We start from the raw sequence: 21793 nt of genomic DNA on the forward strand, positions 1-21793 counted from the left end.
CCTGCCACTTAGTTTCAGCTTCGTCTGCTCGGACCTGAAATGTGAGTATGGGTCAAAAAAGCAGGATTTCTCTTAAGTATCTAAACCTGATGGGTGAAGATTTGAGTTTGTTGCGCTGTTAATTCAACCTGCTGGACTGGAGAGCGGAGTTTACTGTACATTACACAGCAAAAGGAAGCAGTGAATTTCGTGTAATTCCTCTTCAGAACAGTAGGTGGCAGCATTTACCTGTTTCGGTATTTTTGCAACGCAAGGATGACTGTTGAAATTTCCCCCATGCTGTGTGTACTAGTAAAAAGGAAAAGAGTGTGAACAGGAAGGACAGAGTGAGAGCAGAAGATGAGCAGTGATCCTCTGAGTCGCTCTGAGGTGTTTGGACAGCTCAGGAGGGAGCTCTATGGAGAGCGGCAGTCCAGCCACTCCAGCACACACATATTCATCATCTTTGGAGCCTCTGTGAGTACAACTGCTGAAGTTCTGACAGCATGGCATTAACAAATATTTTCCTTACTCATACTCTTACCTTAACAGAATCAAACAAAAATCCTGGTGTTGAGTCTGTTCCAGATGTTAAAGAACCAATCAAAAGTCCACAAACTGCCCTGTTAGCTAATGTCAGATTGATTTATGAAGTTTTCTATTTTTACCAAAATAAAAGCAGACTAAGGTTGGTTAAACCAGACCTGAATGTGGCGTTGACCTCACAGAGTTGACACAATGACATAGTTCACTGGGGGAAATCTCTTTGTGGTAATCTGAGTGTAAGAGCTGAGGGAATGTCAGGTGAACATGTGCTGCATCTACTTTTTCTTTTGTCAGCTGTTGAAAGAAAGGGATACTTTTTGAGTGTTAACATGTCTTTGCCTTTTTAATAAATCCATTTATTTAATGTATCTTTAAGTCTCAGAGTCCCTCAAAAAGGGTGTGTTCAAAGCACTCATATCTCCCCACTCCACTCGACTGGGACTGCTTATTTTCAGAGCTAATCTGCTCTTTGGACTCTTGATTGATTCATGTTAATACTTATCACAAGAGGTTCCTGATCACTCTGTTTGCATTGTTTTGCTCAGGGTGATCTTGCTAAAAAGAAGATCTACCCAACTTTATGGTGAGTAGGAAATTGCTGCTGAAACTTGTGTCTGCTCACTCTTGAGTTGTTTGGTCACTTTGTACTCTAAGGAGTTTAACCTTTGGCCTGTTTTCTCCATCACTGCTGACTCGACCCTCTGTAGGTGGTTATTCAGAGATGGGCTGCTCCCAGATGACACCTACTTTGTGGGTTTTGCCCGATCTAATCTGACTGTCGAAGACATCAAGACGGCATGTCTGCCCCATATGAAGGTAGAAGATCTGAGGCTCCATGATTGCTTTCTGATTCCTTGTTGTTTAGGGTGTGTATTAAGGAATAGTTGTTTCACATTTCTATAAGGTCAGTGATGAAGAGAGTGAGAGCCTCTCAGCCTTCTTCAGTAAGAACTCCTACCACAGAGGCCAGTATGACAACGACAGCTCCTTCTCTCAGCTCAACGCTCATCTTTCAACACTGCCTGGTGGGGCAGACGCCAACAGGCTCTTCTACCTTGCTCTGCCACCTACTGTCTACCACCAAGTCAGCAGAAACATCAGAGCCCACTGCATGGGTCCTCGGTCAGTATCTGTAATTCTCACATGTTCACGGAAACAATCATTCTCTAGCTTTTTCATCACATAATTCTTATCAGCTGTGTTTAAAAAACAGAGGCTGGAACAGGGTGATAGTTGAGAAACCCTTTGGTCGTGACCTCCAGAGTTCACAGGAGCTGTCAGCCCATCTGTCCTCCATGTTCACAGAGGACCAGATCTATCGCATAGACCACTACCTGGGCAAAGAGATGGTCCAGAACCTCATGGTGCTCAGGTAACAATATTCAAATCCAGTCAATTCTTTGATGCTAATAACAAAGGGATTCTGTGTTTGGTAGATTATTTCTTTGTTGCTTTATTGCTTCTTGGCAATAAATCTTATACAGTTGGAAAGCCTATTAATTTCTCTATTAAACAGTACCATATTTGTAAGGAACATGCATTTGTGGGATGAGCAGCAGAGCTGAGGTTGGGGTTGCACCTATGAAAAATTTGTCATGCCTTCACAACCAATGCCAAACAGCTTATTTTGCTGTTGCTACTGACTTGTCAGCACTAAGAAATCATAGGCTGTTCTGTAGCTTTACAGTCAAGGTTTGCAGGACAATACGGCCTGCAGTTCTCTGCCCAGACCATCTAGAAAAGACTGCATGCAGCCAATCTCTGGTTTCATAGGGCTGCCGGGGGAACGCCATGACTGCCCTTCACTGTTAGGCCTGTTTGCTCTGGTCTCAGCACTGGAACCTAAACATGTGGTGCAGAGTATGTGGGTTGTGTCCATGAAAAATTTGGCAAATCTTCTCTGCCAATGCCAAACAGCTTATTTCGCAATTGACTCTTGTTTGGGGTTCTTTCGAGGATTAGATGATTAGAGTCTGAAGAAACAAGACATAATTGCAATTTAACAATCTATTCATTCAACAAACAGGAGCCTCAGGAGTATCTCAAAGAACCATACAAAGCAACAACAGTAGCACCTCCTCCTCATGCTGGTCACCAGCCTGGTCACGCACTGCTGCAGGATGGCATCCCATTTTTTAACCAGCATTTGTCCAAAGTCAGCCAATGTGGTAGTGTTGGTCACTCTGGCACAAACAGCATACCCAAGCTGATCCCACAAGTGTTCACTGGGGTTAAGGTCAGGACTCATGGAGGCCATTCCATCCTCTCCACTCCCAAATTCTGGAGTTCGTCTCTGATAAACCCTGCTCTGTGGAGGTGAGCGTTGTCATCCTGGAGTTCTGTCCCAGACTGTGGAGATATGGGATTTCCACTGCTTGCAGAATCTCATCTGGGTCTCCATCTGCATTGAGATGGCCTCCAGTGATGACAAGTCTCATTTTTCCAGTGAGGGAGATGCCAACCCACATGCTCAGCTCTGCAGCTCATCACACAAAAGCATGTTCCTTACAAATGTGGCACCATTTTAAAGGGGAATAAAAATGCTTAGAATAACTTTGAATTTTTCTTCTGAAAATTTGTGCATTTGTTATTTTGCATACAGTTTAATGTTTTGATATTTTCTGTATTTTTGTATTACTGTAGTCTTTATTGCTTAAATTAAAATTGTGTTACAATTTATGGAGTTATTAGTTTTTGTATACAAGGTTTGAGTGATTACCACACCTGCAAAGGAGCAGCTTGTTAGTCTGCTTGGCAGAGAATACAGGGGTGAGATTCCTATTGTGTGAATAGTGGGACCAGATGAAGATCAAAATATGACTGAAATGTTATCTTGTCCTTGTTAATGCTTTTTTATAGCCTTGCACTTGATTGATGTGCATGTAATTCCCCTCTCTCCTAGTTGGCAGCAGTCCAACTAGTTTACTTCCTGTAACAAAAATATTTTGTTTCCTTTTAACCCAGAGGCTCCTAAAATATATCAGATTAAGAACTTCCATACAGCATCAGCATCTGGCAGGGGCCGCTTTCTTGCAAAATTTCTTATTTTCATTTGGATTACGATAACAAATACATAAGATTAAATACACAGCTTCTAAAATGTTTCCTTAGTTTTTATTAACTATCAATAATCGTCTTGCTAGAGTCTTTTTGAATCTATGACAACAGCAAGCATATATTTTGTTAGATTTTTTTGTACAAAATATATATCAAAAGCCATGTGTTTAGATGTAATTGCCAAAAATGATGTTCTTAGTTCTTTATATATTTTTTCTGCTTTTCCACCTCGTTCATCTGCAACCCTCTTGTCACATACTGTGTAAATATTAACTCTTTTCTGTGCTCTTGTGTTCACTTTATACTTATTTCATTCTCCTAATTCCAGATTTGGAAATCGTATCTTTGGACCCATATGGAACAGGAACAGTGTTGCCTGTGTGGTCCTTACCTTCAAGGAGCCTTATGGTACGCAGGGCCGGGGAGGATACTTTGATGACTTTGGCATCATTAGGTTAGAGATAAGTAACTTAATAGAATATCAGTATCAAAGTCTAGGCTTTGTTCCCTGACTCCTGGTCTTTATGGTTTGCTGTAGGGATGTCATGCAGAACCATCTCCTACAGATGCTCTGTTTGGTTGCCATGGAGAAGCCTGCATCCACCAGCCCTGATGATGTGAGAGATGAGAAGGTGAAACCTTTGACCTTTGAGAACATTTTCTGTCAATAATTAATTAGATCCCTGTCACTAAAATGCTTTTGTTTTGTAATTATTGCTGTGCTGTAGGTGAAGGTGTTAAAGAGTATAGCTCCTGTGACTGTGTCAGATGTGGTGCTTGGTCAGTATGTGGGAGACCCTGAGGGTAAAGATCACTCTAAGCTGGGTTATCTTGATGACCCCACAGTCCCCAAAGGCTCCTGCACACCAACATTTGCCACCGCAGTGCTCTACGTTCACAATGAAAGATGGGATGGTGTGCATCTTTTTCACACTTCAGAACATTCCTTCTACTTTTTCCATCTTGATATGTTTTTCATCCTTTATGTCTGCCACCTCATCACCAGGAGTTCCTTTCATCCTCCGATGTGGTAAAGCTCTGAACGAACGAAAGGCAGAAGTGCGTCTGCAGTTCACTGATGTACCAGGAGACATCTTTAATGAACGCTGCCACCGAAACGAGCTGGTGGTGCGGGTGCAGCCTGACGAGGCGATCTACCTGAAGATGATGACCAAGAGACCGGGGGTTTACTTTAGTCCAGAGGAGACCGAGCTGGACCTCACCTACAAGAGCAGATACAAGGTGCTGCACGCTTACATCAGCTTGCATCTTTGCTTTAGGCTATATGTAGCACAACAATGTCCATTAAGTCTTGTGCAAAAACTGAAGTATTGATATCTCAGGGTTAAACATTTCTGATTTGATTTTAGCTTCAGAAGTGTAATTTAACTCCATTCTGAGTGAAATGGTTGTCAGTGTATTTGACAGTATTGATCTAACAGTGTTGATCAAACCTGTAAAGAGTCAACTGATCAATTTCAAATCTGGGGGAATTTGTGGGCAGAGTTTCCCATCATGCCCTTGGGCAGAGTGTTCAGTTGTATATCATATGCGTTTAGTTGTGCTTGGATGTTTCCTGTTGTACAGTGATCTCTGCTGGGGTTCTTTTGGTCATTTTTCGTGTGGATTTGCACCATGGTTGAAGTTATCCACTGCGTTAGGTGTCCCTTCTGTGACTTAAGATGTGCTATGGACGTAAAGGATGCATAGAGCATATTCTTCATCAGTGTGCATTGCCTTGAGGTTGACTGTCTGTTTTGTTCTTGCCAGTGGAGACTCACCTTACCACAAATTTTCAGTAGTTACTGCAGCTCTGCCGCACTGTAAAATATTCAGAACTTTCAAAAATATACAGTAGTTTAACTATATGTAGCATGGACCAATATAGACACCTTTAAAGTTTTAAATTTAACTCTAAACTATTTCAATTAACTCTGTTGACTTTGCTGTGTGTTTTACTGTATTATAGAGGTGAGACTTTACTTGAACAACCCAGCTGGAGATCTGTTTTCTTTTTGTTCTTGCCAAGATCCTATTTTACTGTACAACTCCTCAGTAGCTACTCAGAACTTAAAGTTAACTTTTAGTCAACTGCTTTTAACTTTAACTTGAGCAGTACTTTTACTTTTACTTGAGTAAAATTTAACCAGACTAATTATGGTTTAATTCAAGTACAACAGTCGTGTACTTTTTCCACCTCTGCTATACGACTTCTTAAAAAAAAAAGGAAAAAATCAGTGGTTTGCAATTATACTGAGGTGCTTTTAAATAAACCTGGATGGCCTGCCCAAGTATTGTGAATTTTATTACATTAACATAGAAATCTAATTTAGCCAACTACATGGCAGCAACCGAAGCATTTCGGCGTGCAGACATGGTCAAGATAGTGTCCTGAAGTTGAAACTGAGCCTCAGAGTGGTCAAGAAAGGTGATTTAAGCAGTGTTGGGTAGCGTTACTTTTGAAACTAACTCGTTAGATTACTGCGTTATATACTTAGGAAAGTAATTTGTTACATTATTGCTTTAACTACTTCTAAAACTAACTCGTTAGATTACTCTTGCGTTACCAAATGTTAAAACCCTTTAGCCACTCGCTCCACTCGGCAGTTGTAAAAATGACAGATAACAACCGCACATCTGCATTTGAATGTGCAGACTCTAATGCCAATGTACAGCCTAATTTACAGCCCATAATCTGTATCTCTGAAGCCTGAGAACACCGCTAACAGACAGGAAAACCTTTACACTCTTTAACATGCTCACAATCTGACAACAAGCTGAGCAGAGGCAGACAGAATCACTCCAATGTTGTATGTAATAACCACGCGTAACTGGAACGGCTGATTCAATGAAAGCAAACGGAGCTTTTAAACTTACATTTCACCAGGATGCTGTTCTTGTCCCTTTTATCCAAAAATCCATCGTAATGGGGATAATTCCACATTGGCCTGCTGTCCTCTTTGATATCTCACTGGCTCAGCAAGCTAACAATGTGCGCGTAATGGCACAGAATGTTTACCTTCCACTGGCACGTGCCAACGTGACTACAGGAAGAGAGAAGGACAAACAGAGCAGATGCTTCAAGGAGCTTCTTTATTTCTCTCTTTTTGAAGCCATGGAAGAGAGAGGAAATTTGGGATTTTTCTTTCAGTAACGGATTACTTTTTGTGAAAATGTAACTAATAACCGGATTACTTGAATTGTAAAACTAACGCATTATCTTACTCGTTACTCCAAAAAAGTAATCTGAGTACTCTAACAGATTACTTTGTAATGGGTTACCCGCAACACTGGATTTAAGTTACTTTGAACGTGCCGTGGTTGGTGCCAATCTCTAGGGTTTACAGAGAATGGTCTGAAAAAGAGAAAATATCAAGTGAGCGGCAGTGCCTTGCTGTTCACAGAGGTCAAATAAAGATTGCATAACTAATTTAACTGATAAAAAGGCAGGAATAACTGAAATGACTCAAAAGAAATGGGCTATAGAAGCCGATGCCGCTCCCATCAGCTAAGAACAAGAGAGTGAGGCTAAAATTCCCACTGGCTTACCAAAACTGGCAAATATAATATTGGAAAAATATTACCTAGTGTGATATGGCATGATTTCTGCTGTGACATTCAGATGAGAGTATCAGACTTTGGCATAATCAACATGAAATTACTCTTTTTATCCTCAGCTTATTCTTATCCTTTAAATCAACCGATACTTAATCATTGGTTCTCAGTCTAATTATTTATTTATAAGCTTTTTTTTTTTTTTACAGAAATATGTTTAGGTTTTGTTTTATATTTTTAGCTTTCACATAATGTTGCCATGTCACTGAGCTATCTATGTATTTATGTCTATGTTTTACAAGCAGCTCCAAGCTAATTTCCCCTAAAGGGATTATTTAAGTTTTTATAACTGAACAACATTACCAGATTTTGATGTAACAGGAAAAAAGGAGTCTCGTAAAAAATGTGGAAGTTTGAAGTATTGTATTATAATGGAACAGAATCTAACTCTTTGTGAGTTATATACTCTCAAAAATAAAGATTGTCCACTTTTGTACCAGTAAAAATCTTTCCATCCGTGTTTTACTTCTAGAATGTGAAGCTCCCAGATGCTTATGAGCGTCTGATCCTGGATGTCTTCTGTGGGAATCAGATGCATTTTGTGCGCAGGTTGGTTTCACCACTTTATCTCACTTTAATCGCCCAGGTCTTTCCTTTAGATATTGTATATTGTAACTGCTCCTATTTCTGTCAGTGATGAGCTGCAGGAGGCCTGGAGGATCTTCACCCCGCTCCTCCACCAAATAGAGGCAGAGAAGAAGAACCCCATCCCTTACACATACGGAAGGTATAGCCATGTTTCATGAGATTTTAACAAACAAGGCACACATTTTCATTTCATTGACTTTTTCTCTTCCCTCATTACATCCACAGCCGGGGTCCAAAAGAGGCAGACGATCTTGTGAAGAGGGTGGGATTCCGCTATAAGGGGACATACAAGTGGGTGCTGCCCCACGTGTTGTGATATTTTTTATCCCACACTAACAGGCTTGTGAATGCACAAACACACTGTTGTAGGCAAGTTTACAAAATAAAGCTTAATGTAAATTTTTCACTGCTGTGTCATTGTGTGATTTTGTCTGCATGTTAAAAAACTGTTTTATATAATATCACACAAGAGATGAAATAACAGTGAGTGTTCACCTGTGTTCAAATGTCAAAATAATCATTCACTCCTCTCCCTGCACTTCTTTCCTTTCTAACACACTAGACTCCTGCTAACACTGTCAGATTTGTGAGATTTGTAGAGCTAGAAAATCTGTCTGGACATGATTGTTGAATGCTAAGAATGTGAGTGTGCTCTTTGCTCTTACAGTCATCACTAAATCATGACAACACTGATGCACACAAACAATGCCGTACCATTTTATACTGGGAGGGCTTGTTGGTCTGGTTTGTAAGATGAGGTGACTCCTTTTGTAACATTCACAAAGGAGAAACATTTGTGTACAAATGGCTCCCAGGTAGGTGTTTTAAGCTTGTATAAAAACAGCAAATGACTGAAATGGTTCGTCTCTGAAGATACATGAATTATTTTTAACATCACAACCTTATCATATAATGTTTGATTAATTTAAACTGCTGATGATTCCTTTGTCTGTCTCTACCAGGTGTTTGGCTTAAGTTGGGACCTGCCATCGACAAATATACACACAAACACACACTCCTATGTCATGATCCTGCCAGGAGGGTCACATAAAGTGCACCATAGAAGAACAACTTCTACTCTGGGGCTGTCGTGTTTGTTCTGTCCTGTTTTATAACTTACCCTGTGCTGTCATAATGTCAGAGTTTATTAGTAAAAGTCACATTATCTTCTCCATGAAAGACAGGAAGTGTATACTTTGAGAGCACACTTGAGAAAATCCTGCAATAAAGCATATTACACTGTGCTTCATCCTTTTTATTGCAAAATGATGTTTTCTGTGTTATAATCTCTGTTGAATCTACCTATGATTTAATCTCTGGATACTGAAGTGAAAATAAAGAGCACACCAAAACCTGCCTACAAACAATAAATGCAAGTATGTTTTGTACAGAAAAACATGCACATATAACAATATAATAGTGCTTTTAATATTTTTAAAGAAGCAGTTTTTCACTCATAGAAGAATAAATATATGTATATATTTTTATCTCACAATAAGAAAACTTTTAAAAGTGCCTGAAATATTTGGAGCTTTTTGGCCAGAAGAGAGTGGAAGCCTGGTTAATCTCTTTCACAAAGCAGTCACGCCTCTCAGACTTGTCTCTTTTCTTCCATTATCCAACATTCGTTAGACTTTTTGTGTAAGATGTCCTTTCACGTTTGTCATTTTCTTCAGTGGAGTTCAACACGGCTGCTCCGTCCTCGATGCCCCTCGCGTATAGACGCACCAACTGGCCATGAACCCTGAGAGGAGGATAACAGTTCAAAACTTTTTTCTATGGAGGCCTTAAGCAGACAATTATACATTTATTTAAACCATTTTCTTGTGATAGAGTGTAGTTGCAGAAGCATGAAACAACTCATTGGTATGGGTAATGGGGAAGTATGGCATGTTATTACTGATTTGTTTTCTGGATTTCCAGAAAATGATAATGTGATCCTAAGAAAACAAGTTTTTTTTATCTTGAAATAGTGAGACAAATTTAACAATTATTCTGGAAATAGATGTCTTTACAGTACTTATAACCTGTAACTTAAGAGTTGAGAAAACAGCAAGGTATTATTTGTTATCAGAGGAAATCAAAGTTATTGTAATGTATGGAGGGGCTTTCTTTCATTTTACTGCTAACATACAACAAAATTTAGTTAAAAAAAGGGGGTCAGTTGTGTTTTTTTTAACCTCCTGAGAACTGAGCTTTGATTTGAAATGTATTTTTAGTTCTTCTCACTTATTTGGGATTAGTAGAACCTGGCAAGGGCCACACCATTAGAGACCCACTGGTGTAGATAATAGATGGTTAAACTTCATACAACCTCACTAAAGATAACTGAACTGGCCCTTTACATCCAAACCTTAGATACATTACAACAGCAGGGTGACTAAAGCAGAAAATACCCAAAGCACAGCATGGATGGCTGTATCTTCTCACCTGCTGAGGATCTCAGTGGAGGTAAGAATCTCTCCATCACAGTTCCACACCGACACAGCGGGAGCTTTGCTGCAGCACACACCACACAAAAAAGGGTTTCCTGGTTTCTGCTTTTTTTTCAAGTCTTCTCCTGCCCCTCTCTCTGCCAGGTGCTGCTGGGATCCATTCTTGCCTACAGCCTCAGAGTAGGCTCTCTCTTCATCATCAACCCCATCGTTCTTCCCCCCAATCTCATCAAAAGAGTCCTCCTCTTTTCCAGGGGGGAGGAAGAAACGGACAGCCTTTACACGATGAACCTCAACAAAAGGGAGGTCAAACTACAACAGGAGAGAAATCATATTGGTGAGAGTCTGATATTACGAGAGCAGCTTTGTCATGATGTAAAAAGGCCCACACCTGGTCCTGGGAGCTTGTGTGCCTGTAGAGGAACTTCAGGAATCCCAATGGGTGAGTGTCCCACACCAGGATGAGGTCTCCTGTGCCATCTGCCAAATGAGCAGAGGGCGAGAGGCCAAGAGGACTCTTGGGACACGAGCTTGACATACAAGTGAGAGACACACACTTGAACCTGCCCTCCACGCTCACCCACTCACCTGAAGAGACGGACAAAGAGACATTCAACACATGCTCTATCTCGACCATAAAGCATGTGAAAATTAGAGATCTGTGCTGCTGCTTTAACATGTTTTAGCTCATCGTGCATGCTTTACTGACAGACCCCATTTCAAAACTGGGTCAGCCTGTTTCTGGATTATTGAATGGATCAGACAAACAATAGGTTGTGTTTACACTGCTGTGATTACTTCCTTAAGCAATCCATACATTTTGTCACGTCAACTAAAATACAAAAAATGCTAAAGAATTCCCTCTTAAAAGAATAAAACATCAATTGTGATCTGTTGTCTAAAAGAAAGATAATAAACAATACCAATTAAAAGTTTAATCCCTAAACATATTTGTCTCTTTATATTTATTTTAAAATTTCATTAACTTTTTTGGGTAAAGAGAAATTTTTAACTAAAATAATCTACAAATTAACAAACAAAACTATATCAATAAAATTTAAAGGCTGTTATTCTTGCAACTTCATTTGCAGTTTACAAAAGAATAAAAACATCTATTGTAAAAGATTTTTTCCAAACCTATGGGTTGGATCTGGTTGTCTAGAGGGGGGCACAAGATTAATCTAAGAGGCCAAAAGGAGCCACAAGGTGATACATAAAATCAAGGAAATTAATCAAAACAAATTCCATATTTCCTTCCATTTTCCAATACTTTGCTTATTTTGCTTTATTCTAAGTTTGAGTTTACATGGTGAATCAAAGGGTAGAAAACCATCTCTTTGCTGCTTTTGCCCTGTACATGTGTCGGTGTGTTTTGTAACAAAAAAAGTCAAACTGCTTTCTTTAACAGTCAAATGTACAGTTAATCATTGAAGAAGTACAAAACAATCTTTTGACAGCAAGCTATCCATTCGTATCAGACATCTGTCAGTGGTTTGAGACATTAATATTAACTATAAAGGGTATGCACTTGATGTCACAGTGGGTGAGGCACTGGAATTTTAGTCAGTGTAATGGCAAAAATGACACACTGGTGACAGGAATCAGCCCAACTAAACCTGAAAAGCACACCTTTATTTAGCTTAAGTGCCATCTTTTCAGAGGTTATTTCTTGACTATGTTCACTACATAGATCTTTAGCTAAAGTATGCCTATAGAAACATTTGAAGCTGTAATATTCTGTCAGTGTTAGGTCAACTGTGTTCCACTAAGTTCTGCCCACTGAGATTTCAAATCAGGAGGGATGTGTGGGCGGAGCCTCCATCATACCCCTATCATGATCAGAGTGATAGTGTTTAGTTAAAGAGTCCATAAACATGTTATAAATATAACAAATCATTACATTGACTTGGCCTCTATTTGTCCAAAAACTTAGGGGATTCCACATATTTTTTATTTAGTTGTGCTGTGTGTAGTTGTCACATTGACAGTTATCAGGTTACAAAAGTGCCACAAGCGTCATACTTGAAGAACACCTGGGTAAGTTGATCTCAATTTAAATACATCCTGAATCTGTGCAAACAACTAAAACAAACACAGAGCGATCTTGTTACAGACTACTGAAAAATACTGGAAAAATAAGCAAATGGATTAGCATTTGACTCATCGATGGATCATGAAATATGGAGAAACAGCTGATCAACCTATTACTGCAATGTTAATTCAGTCTTACATCCATCACTGATCAAACCAGGCATATGCATGCTTTCAGGTTCTGCTTTGTGTATCTTAAGTCAGGTACATATAAATATAAGGAAACCTGATTTCTGGCTTCATACCAACATCCTTAGACCACTATGTCTTTTGTGAACATGGATCTGTGTTAAGTCCAGATGTCCTTCATTTAAGCAGAATGAGTCTGTTTTACTCCTGCTGTCATCAGTTTACCATGATGCAGACAGTCATTAATGTTTTAACTCTAAGTTTGACTGAGGGGTCAGAGTCTGGTGGAAAAGTGGCGTCAGTGCATACCCTCTTTATATAAATAATCTGTCCTAACTAGTGAAGGTCTTGTTTGCTTTTGTAGCTCATGAGAAGGAATAAGTGTTAGGTTCTATCTGTATCATGGGCAACTAAAACCTGTCAGGAGATTTAAAGTATAAATTGTTTGTGTAAGAAGGGTTTAAATATATTTAAAAAACAAAGAAATTACTTCCTGTGTACAGCTTTACTCTTACCTTCTGACTCACTATTGAACTGGCTGTAGTGAGAGCTGTACAGGGATCCTGAGTCTGAAGAGTTGGGGAAAAGTCTTTCAGTGCTTCTGGAGCACACACTGCATCTGAACACACAAAAAGAATTTTCACTTTTGTTAGACATCTGTGAAACATCATGTTCCTTGACCTTGACACCTTTTCATACGAGTATTATAAGCCCTTCAGCTGACAGCCAGAGGCAACTACTGTAGACAAAGAGCAAAGTATTGTTCACTCTAACAGGACACCAAAGCTCACCTTTCAGCTAGATCAAGTTCTTCCTGCCCTGGTTTATACCCTCCTTAAGGTGCACCCAACACCTGAGTCCCTGCTGCAGATGGTGGCAGTTACAGTGCCTCACACAGTACATTTGAACCATTTCAACCACTTTTTAAATAATAATGGCGATACTCTTAGGACACTTTCTCTTTGTTGCCAAATAGGTTTAATGTTCACAAGGTTAAATTCTCTGATGTTGCTTAGATAAGAAAGCTCAAGGGGTGAATTAAAGTACTGAACACTGATCCCCCAGTCTCCTCTGAGATACAGGAGAGTACTTTTATTGTTAGCAATGATTAGAGTTTTACCCTGCAAGGCAGCGTGTTCTGTCTCTGGGGTTGGAGAGCACAGGGTCTGCTGGTAGATACTGAACTATGCCTGCATAGCTCCTGTTGCTCAGGTACACCACTGTGCCTAGAAAGAGAACAGATAGATTTTTTAATGTAGAAACAACATGTTTATACTGCATTTATTAAAAGGAGATGCAGGAAATGTGGCTTTGGCTCATAAATTGAGTTAGAAAGAGCACTGATTATCCAGAAGGGGACCTGCCGCAATGTGACATTTCTTTCAACATACAGTTCTCATCTTTTAGATGCAAAGGCCAGAATAAAAAAGTATAGCTAATTATTTAATTACAAAACTAATTTTGGAAGTATGTACAGGGTTCCTACACACTTTTAAAACTCAAATTTATCATGTTGTAGGACAAAAAAAAGGTTGGTCACAAATGCCCAAGTTTGTCGATTTTGGCCATATGTTAGGGCTCTATTTAATGAATATAACCAGTGCTTTAAGTGGGCCTGTATGCACCGGTACACAGTACCGGCACTTCTTTATTTTGCCTCTTGGGCACCGGGACTTCCTCCAGCGTACCGGGACTTTTTCAGTTGCCGGTATGATCTCCTGTCCTCTCCACAGCTGAAAGCTTTAATGGATTATTCATGACAGCATCTAAAAAGATGCATTCTGTGGCGCACGGTGCTCTTCCCACTGTGTACCGTGACGTTTATATCTGTACAACGAATCCAGGTGAGCTCACCCGTCACTGTTTGAGGGAAACCAGAGATTAAATCGTTCACCTCTCCTGGACAGTGACACAGCACACGGGTGCGAGCGCAGCACCTCCTCCGCCAAGGAGCTTGATGCTCCACTGACACCTGTTCGTACTGCCGCTGAACGAGACATCAGCACTAACAACATTCAATAACAGTATTTAAAATGACCGAGCAGACTGTTGGTGAAAGGATCAAGGGCTGTAGTTTTGCTTAAAAAACAGCCGACTCACTGACAAAGGCAAAAGGCCTGGATATATGGTGGCAAAGTCAGCTCACAGACGAAGCAGAGACCCCAGGTGTCAGTGAGGGGAGGGGCTGATTAACCTCTACATTTGGTGACAAAGAACAACTATTAAATTCACTGCATTTGATATTATATTTTACTAAAGAGCCTTTGTACTTTTTATGCCCAGTACATGATTTTGTTTTATTTTTCAAGTTGTTATTTCATATGTTTTTTAAAGATTTATTTTAGGGCATGTAGACAGGACAATGGATGGTGGAGGGAATCAAGCAGAGAAAGTCAGGAATACAAGGACTATGAATCACAAACAGTAATAGGCTTACTGACCACAAAATAATCTATTTCAAATGCTGAGTCTAGTGGGTAAATAGCATTTCATTTTTCTTATTTTATTTAAGGGGCTTTATTGTTAATAGCAGTTTATTCTTATGTAATTTTCCATTTCTAGGTTGACAATGATCAGCTTCCTGTTAATAAAAGTGACAGCAGGATATTTGATCCATGTGGATTTGACTTATAGGGGAATATTTTTGTCATGTCTTTCTAGATTAAAAATATTCAAGTGAATCATGTATTGCCATTCAGTTAAATTACTACTATGAAATGATTTTTGCTCCATACCACCCAAATTAGTTCTGGGATTGTGTGAGAACAGAGTACCGGCACTTATTTTTTTCCACTTAAAGCACTGAATATACCATATTATCATAACACATTTCAGCAGGTGTGCTAAGCTGGTTCTAAATGGTTAATACAGATAGACTATGTATAGCCTGCCCTGCCCTAAATGCCATTTATTGTCATGGGAATATGCATATATGCAAAAAAATACTGATAAAAATAAATTGGCTAGCAAACAAAGATCAGTCAAAGAGCCTTCTAAAATTTAAGCATTTTTAAGACTTTTTATTGGCTTCAAATTTCAAATGTTCAATTTATGACTTTTTAAGGACCTGCGGGAACCCTGTGTTTAAATAACTATCTCACTGTTTTAGGCTTACGCTTACGCTTCAAGTTCAACTTGATTGCCAAATCAGACTTTGTTTGGAGCCAGAAGTGCCCGTATTTGGACAAGACAATTTGGACTATATTTTACAGAATAAACAAGAACATCATATGAAACTACAACACACTGAATGTAAATTCTGCAGCCAGATGGCTCTCAATAAAAACAGTAACAAAAGATGACAAGTACAGATCTACTAAACAGCTTCGCTCACCTCCACTGCTATCTTCTCGTTCTGAATTGAGGTCTCTGTTCAATAAAAACTGTGCTCCATAAGGTACATTAAGTTTACTTAACAGTTAACCACTGTTTTTGTTTCAGGGAGAAAAGCAGTTAAACGTGGCCTTCCTGGTAAACACTTCAAATGATCCCTGAGTGCTTTGTGAGTAGCTCAGGGCACAAACCAAGAGGGCCACTTTTAACAGCTTTTCTCCAGTGGGGCCACGACATTATGGGGTAGGGGGCGAAGCAGCACTGAGCGATAGACTACTGAGCACCTCTGGCTCAGTAGAGTGGTCATGGTCCAACACAAGTAAGCGGCTCAAAACATGAATGAGATACAGCAACAGGACAGCAGCTTCCTGTAGTAGGTCATGCTTCCATAGATGTAGTGTCTGTGGTAGCATACAGCATTTCCATAGCAACAATAAATATATCATGTCTGATGTAGCGGAAGTACTCAACTCAACAATATGTAATAGGATTAGTCATTCTGTAGATATTAATGTAGACATCTGAGTGAAAAAATTCTACATAGTGTACCTTTCAAAGTGTTTGGGGACAACTGTGATATTTTTTGACAGTAGCACTGCTTTGAAAAGTGGCCATCTGCATCAACTGATCCCGTTCATACAGAATTACATGCCATTTAGTGGGAGCCAAGTGTCTTGCTATATAACATTAACATGTGAGTGCAGCAGCTGGGTATCTTCTACAATAATTGTGAGACAATCTGCCTGAGTCTTATCTAATCTGAGTCACAGTCTCTGCAAAAGTAAAAATAAGTTTCATTCATACCTGAATAGTCATATCTGAGAGGTCCCATCCAGCGGTGTTTCTCACTCTCAGCAAGTACATCCCCGTAGAAGCCATAACCCAGCAGAGACACAGAGTAGCGGACAAGTGCAGAGGCTTGATGGACTGAACAAACATCCAAGGGCTGAGAGTCACCTGCAAGATATTGTGGGAAATAAAAAAGCCATGCAAACTTATACAAAGAGCTAAAAATTAACAAATTGTCCAGGCAATTTAAGATGTTGTTGATTCCAAAATGAACAATGATAAGAGCGATAATGTTCCTCACCAATGACAATGTGCAAAGCTGAAGTAACAGGGTCGATTACTCCGACTGTGGCAAAGCACACACAGTCTGTAGAACCTGTAATAGGCACACAGTGACAGGAAGTGTGTTATCATGGCTCTTAATCTACCACCATCCGTTGCTTCTTATCAGCGTTACCTGCAGGGATGATGCCGATATGCAACGGACACGGCTGCAGAGTGACAACAGGATCATTCTCACACAGGCCTGCCTCTTGTTGTGTCCGCCCAATCAAACCATGAAGTATTTCGCTGAACATGCCATCGCCACCCACAGACACCACACTGTTATTAACATACACAAGAGATCTGTCAGTAGAGCTCCTCCCAGCAGGCTTAGCTGTGACAATGCCCTCATACCACAATGTTTGCACTGCGGCACTGACAGCTCTCACCCATCAAAGCCTGTCAAATCTTTCTTCAGGAGGTGGTCTCGGGCCTGGTTTGCCCGCTCTGTCACTAATCAGATAAAAACAATTCAGGCAATCTTTAAGATGTGCACTTTTACTTTCTCAAAGAATATGAATGCAGTTAAATAAAGTTCAGTTGTTTCTTACCTATCACATGAGAGCTGATACCAGCCAGCTCAAACAGAGGAGCAACCAGAGAGTGGTAGATTTCTCTTCCTTTCTTCTTCCCTCCAAAAGGGTTAATAAACACCAACAACCTGTGCGGCCGCATTGGACCTGAAAAATGGGAAAAATTCTTCTTTAACAGTCATTAGGACAAGACAGACATAATTTTGGCCAAGCTCTGTGTCTAATCATATATCCTTACTGTGAGTTTTAAGAGCAGTTTTTAGGTGTTTTATCCACTGATCTCGCAGGACTCGACTCAGGCAGCTGAACTGGATCCGGCCCAGTCTCCATAGCAGCCCATAAGAGCCTCCACTACTGCTGCGCTTCACATAGAAAACTAGTGGTGGAAGACAGATAATGAAAATAAAATCATGCTGTGGAATCACAACCACAGCGTGAGTTTTATTGTTTTTATGATACGACACCATATGAAAGGACGCCACACGACACAACACAAAACAACACGATCCAAGACACCATGACATGACATGACATAATACACTATGATACGATACAATACAATATAATACCCTAAGACAGGGGTTCCCAAACTTTTGGGACGGTGACCCCCAAAATGACAGTATCAGAGATCAGGGACGCCCCTTCTCTTGAGGGTGATAAAGTGCATGATGTTGCACAAAGCATCATATATAAAATTTGAATTTTAGGTAGTTTTGGTAACTTACTCTAAGCACAAATATCACTTGATATCTAAGTTTTAATTTAAAATGAACTCTTTTAAAAACATCTTTACAATAATACAAAAAAAAATTGATTTTAACTCATTTTAAATTTCTTTTTGTTTTTTTGAAAAGCATCCCGCAACCCTCCTTTACTGTCTCACAACCCCCCTGGGGGCCCTGACCCGCGCTTTGGGAACCACTGCTCTAAGATATGACACAACATGAAACAATAAGATTTAATTTGAAACAATACGATACAATAACATATGACACAACATGGCTGTACACTACTCAACACAATACGAAACCATCCTATTGGGATAAGATATGATACAATACGATATGATAAGATTTGATATCACACAATACAATACAATATGATGTGTGATATGATAAGATACGACACCATAGATAAATACAATACAATAAATACAATGCGATGCAGTACGATACAACATGATACATTAGATATGAAAAGCTGTGATTGATGTCGATTGATGCTATGCCACAACATGACATGGTATCATACGTAACTATTCAGTAGGATAAAACACATCTAATGATACAATGTGATATGATACGGTACGATAAAAAACAGTAGCGTAAGATACTATACAATAAAACAACACAACATGACAGGACACAACACGAACAGATATGTATAATAAGATATGATAAGATATGATCCAATGATACGATACAAAAGCATATGACAAAGTACGATATAACATGATACGATACGATACAACACAACACAATATGATACAATGCAATGCACTTTAACATTCCCATAGTAAAATTTGTAAAATTTTTTGGACTCCAAGTGCTGCACACATTTCTTTGCCTTTGCTGAAGAATATGAAAATACAAATAACAGAAATAAACTCAATCCACATAAAAACAGGATGCACATCTAACTGCAAACACAACAACATATTGCACATTAAACATTTGCATGGATCTGCATGACACACAGCATAATTAAGAAAAAGGTCAAATAAATCTTATCATATCACAACAAGATTGTTTGTTGCATACACTGTAAAGTGATACACTTGTACATAAAATATCCATACTCTCATCTCATTTCAAAGATAAAAACTGCTTCATGTAGTCTTTTCATTTAGTGTGGTGTGAAAAGACAACATGAGGAAGTTTATTTACTGTGCCCTTAAGTCTGTGACACATGAGAGTCTACCGCGAGAACCCACCTGTGAAGTCTTTGTCTGTATCCTCAACTGACTTCTTGGGCAGGATCTCTACCCGACCCTCCTGCACTCCAACCACCTCCGCCACAGGTACTGAAACTTTAATCACACACACAGCACAAACCTCAGTGTACATGCTTCTTTGCATACATTCGAATGTATCGCTCATATAGATATATACTCCCGGAAGATACTTCTATTTAAGTTATCTGAGCACAGATGTAGCTATTAAAAAAACAAGATAAGCCTCACATCTAGAGTACATTTCCAATCTTTATTAAGGCTTTTTGACACTCTTACACACACACACAAAATAAAATGTGCTGTCATTTGATTAAAAATGTATCTAATTATTTATTGGCCTTGTAATAAATTAGTTGCAATTAATCACATATATTGATAATGTGAGAAGGAGTGCATGTAGATTTAAAGCTAATTTAACAAAAGAATCAGAAAGGACAAGCTTCTAAATGGTATCAAACCTTTCTGCTAGCTTTTTAAATGGGAGAAGTGGAGACTTAGGGCAGACTGTCCACTAGCTACTCAGTAAAATATGGATTTATCATAAAATGATGAAAATTAAGAGCACAGAGAATATTTACATGTTCCAATCATGGTTACAAAGCCAGTTGTGTGATGGCATCAGAGTGCAATCAATCAGAATACATTTTTATACATGTATATTAGGATGCTAAATGTCTATTTTTTCATAGAGTTGCCTGTTTTCTCCAAATACATCATGGTTGATATTTATACTGTGGATCATGAATCATGATGTATTTGGAGAAAACATGGTATGTTAATGTGTGCATTAACATATCCAAGGTAGACTACCCTTTTAGAGCAGCAGTACCTCAGCTAGTCGTCAAATTTTTTTAGTTTTCCATAACTCACAATGTCAGGGACAAAAAAGAAACTTAATCAATGTGGGGGCATTTTAAACAAGTTAAAGATGATCCCAAAAAAGTCAAATATAAGCTGGGCCAACAGCTTTTGGCACACAACTTGACTATAAGTAACATGGCTTATAAAAACAGACAAATATGATGGAGCTCATTTAGCGCTGAGTCTTCTGAATTGTAAATGAGCATGTGTAATAGTACTATGACACTATAACTACATGGTTTATCTCTGATATGGAAAATAAAAAAATGGATCAAAAGAAGACATTTGAAAATTAGCTGACTGCAGGTAAAATCTGACTAATCAGATTTGACTGTGTACATCCTTAGACACTCCTATTTGTAACACTGGGCATTTCCTGCTCATACAAGTCAAAAAGGGTGTTGTGAATCATCATTATTGTTCATGTTGTTTGGCTGGCACTCCTAAAGGGAGCAGGGACATTCTTTATACCACCAGTTAAACCTGTTGTCAAGTAATAACATAAAAAAGCAAAATAAAATAAAAGTTACTGTCACTGAGTAGGAAAGAGGAGAAATGTATAGCTTGTGTATGACATATGATTCATATTTTCATGACCATTAACACAAATATATATAAAGATAAAGGCTAGTCTGTGCCACCTGGTGTGATCCCTCTGTGTTTTCAGTAAACTGTCTCTGAGGGTTGTGTTTCATGTTAATGCTGTTTAACTTGTTCTTCATGTTCTCTACAAGCAGCTATAGGCTTAATTAAATGGTGTCCTCCTTTATAAGTCCAAACTTACATTCACATGTATTAATGGTAGTGCAGTTAAAGGTGTATTCATGAATACTGGACATTATCTAGTTTGTTATCAGGATGTTTGTGTAAATGCAGATATGAAGCAGGCTGTGACCTTAAACAGGTGTGATTCTATTTCCCTGTGTTCATGTGTGAGTATCATTTCCCCCAGTTTAACACGCAGACAAGCTAACTGAACGCAAGAACAATGTAATGTACTACTGATACGAGGGTTTTATGTAGCTGGTGTTTAGGACACTTAAAAGTCACCTACTTGTTTTCTTGGCGCGATTCTTCTTGTCTAACTCTGTCCAGTTGAAATACCAGCCCGTCAGGACAGCCCGGTATCTTTTCTTGTCGACCCACAAACTGGACTCCAGTCTCAGGTCTGTCTCCATCTGGAAATGTCTCTTACCGGTTCTCAGGAAACTCATAGGATCACATTTTAAGCTAAAAACTACTACATCGCCGAGAGGTTGTAGCGGGCTCGCAATCTGGTCTCGCCATCAGTCAACAAGCCGGAGTACTTATCTCACAAGTGAAAGTTTACATCTTTCTCAGAGCACACTTAATGATACATCTTTAAAATGACACACTTTCATGGCATAAGCCCTGTGAAGTGATGCAGACGGCGTCAGGCGCACGGGTTTTTATTCTAAAAATATTCGTTTCCTCTTCAGTTCCTCCCTGGTGACACCTGCTGCATTTGCATGTTCCTCCATTGATTGGATGCCACCAGACAACCTGCTTACATTTACTGAAAGTGACGTTTAACATCT

At 39.2% G+C, this 21793-nt stretch overlaps 2 protein-coding genes across 5 annotated transcripts; one reads left to right on the forward strand and one right to left on the reverse strand.

The window, feature by feature from the left end:
* The first annotated feature begins 27 nt into the window (after window positions 1-27).
* LOC121517415 (glucose-6-phosphate 1-dehydrogenase-like) lies at window positions 28-9013 on the forward strand. 4 transcript variants are annotated; one of them, XM_041799154.1, is made up of 13 exons: window positions 28-456; window positions 1071-1108; window positions 1233-1341; window positions 1430-1647; window positions 1739-1897; window positions 3911-4036; window positions 4121-4214; window positions 4311-4497; window positions 4589-4824; window positions 7670-7746; window positions 7832-7924; window positions 8011-8076; window positions 8748-9013. In XM_041799154.1, exons 1-13 carry the CDS (start codon window positions 340-342, stop codon window positions 8758-8760), a joined length of 1533 nt encoding a protein of 510 aa, XP_041655088.1. In that variant the 5' UTR covers window positions 28-339; the 3' UTR covers window positions 8761-9013. The 4 variants fall into 4 exon arrangements, with proteins under 4 accessions (XP_041655088.1, XP_041655086.1, XP_041655085.1 ...); XM_041799152.1 differs by lacking the exon at window positions 8748-9013 and having other exon boundaries at window positions 28-210; window positions 293-456; window positions 8011-8191; XM_041799153.1 differs by lacking the exon at window positions 8748-9013 and having other exon boundaries at window positions 33-191; window positions 293-456; window positions 8011-8191.
* A 142-nt stretch (window positions 9014-9155) lies between these two features.
* Window positions 9156-21641, reverse strand: zgc:158263 (ceramide kinase family protein). The gene is made up of 13 exons (XM_041799150.1): window positions 21289-21641; window positions 19353-19448; window positions 17658-17795; window positions 17438-17566; window positions 17276-17339; window positions 17020-17165; window positions 16864-16938; window positions 16578-16730; window positions 13561-13666; window positions 12956-13059; window positions 10612-10808; window positions 10216-10532; window positions 9156-9529 (listed from the first exon to the last, which is right to left on the reverse strand). The coding sequence occupies exons 1-13, from the start codon at window positions 21446-21448 to the stop codon at window positions 9400-9402; spliced, it is 1815 nt and encodes a 604-aa protein (XP_041655084.1). The 5' UTR covers window positions 21449-21641; the 3' UTR covers window positions 9156-9399.
* Window positions 21642-21793: the final 152 nt, after the last annotated feature.

This window comes from Cheilinus undulatus, linkage group 11 (genome assembly GCF_018320785.1).
Source record: "Cheilinus undulatus linkage group 11, ASM1832078v1, whole genome shotgun sequence".
Lineage (NCBI taxonomy): Eukaryota > Metazoa > Chordata > Actinopteri > Labriformes > Labridae > Cheilinus > Cheilinus undulatus.

Coding starts and splice junctions, on each gene's coding strand:
- zgc:158263 (XM_041799150.1), bottom strand. CDS start 21,448: ATGAGTTTCCTGAGAACCGGTAAGAGACATTTCCAGATGGAGACAGAC. Junction 16,939..17,019: donor TATCGGCATCATCCCTGCAG/GTAACGCTGATA, acceptor TGCCTATTACAG/GTTCTACAGACTGTGTGTGC. Junction 10,809..12,955: donor GTTCAATAGTGAGTCAGAAG/GTAAGAGTAAAG, acceptor CCGTCTCTTCAG/GTGAGTGGGTGAGCGTGGAG.
- LOC121517415 (XM_041799151.1), top strand. CDS start 340: ATGAGCAGTGATCCTCTGAGTCGCTCTGAGGTGTTTGGACAGCTCAGG. Junction 1,109..1,232: donor AAGATCTACCCAACTTTATG/GTGAGTAGGAAA, acceptor GACCCTCTGTAG/GTGGTTATTCAGAGATGGGC. Junction 4,037..4,120: donor GATGACTTTGGCATCATTAG/GTTAGAGATAAG, acceptor GGTTTGCTGTAG/GGATGTCATGCAGAACCATC.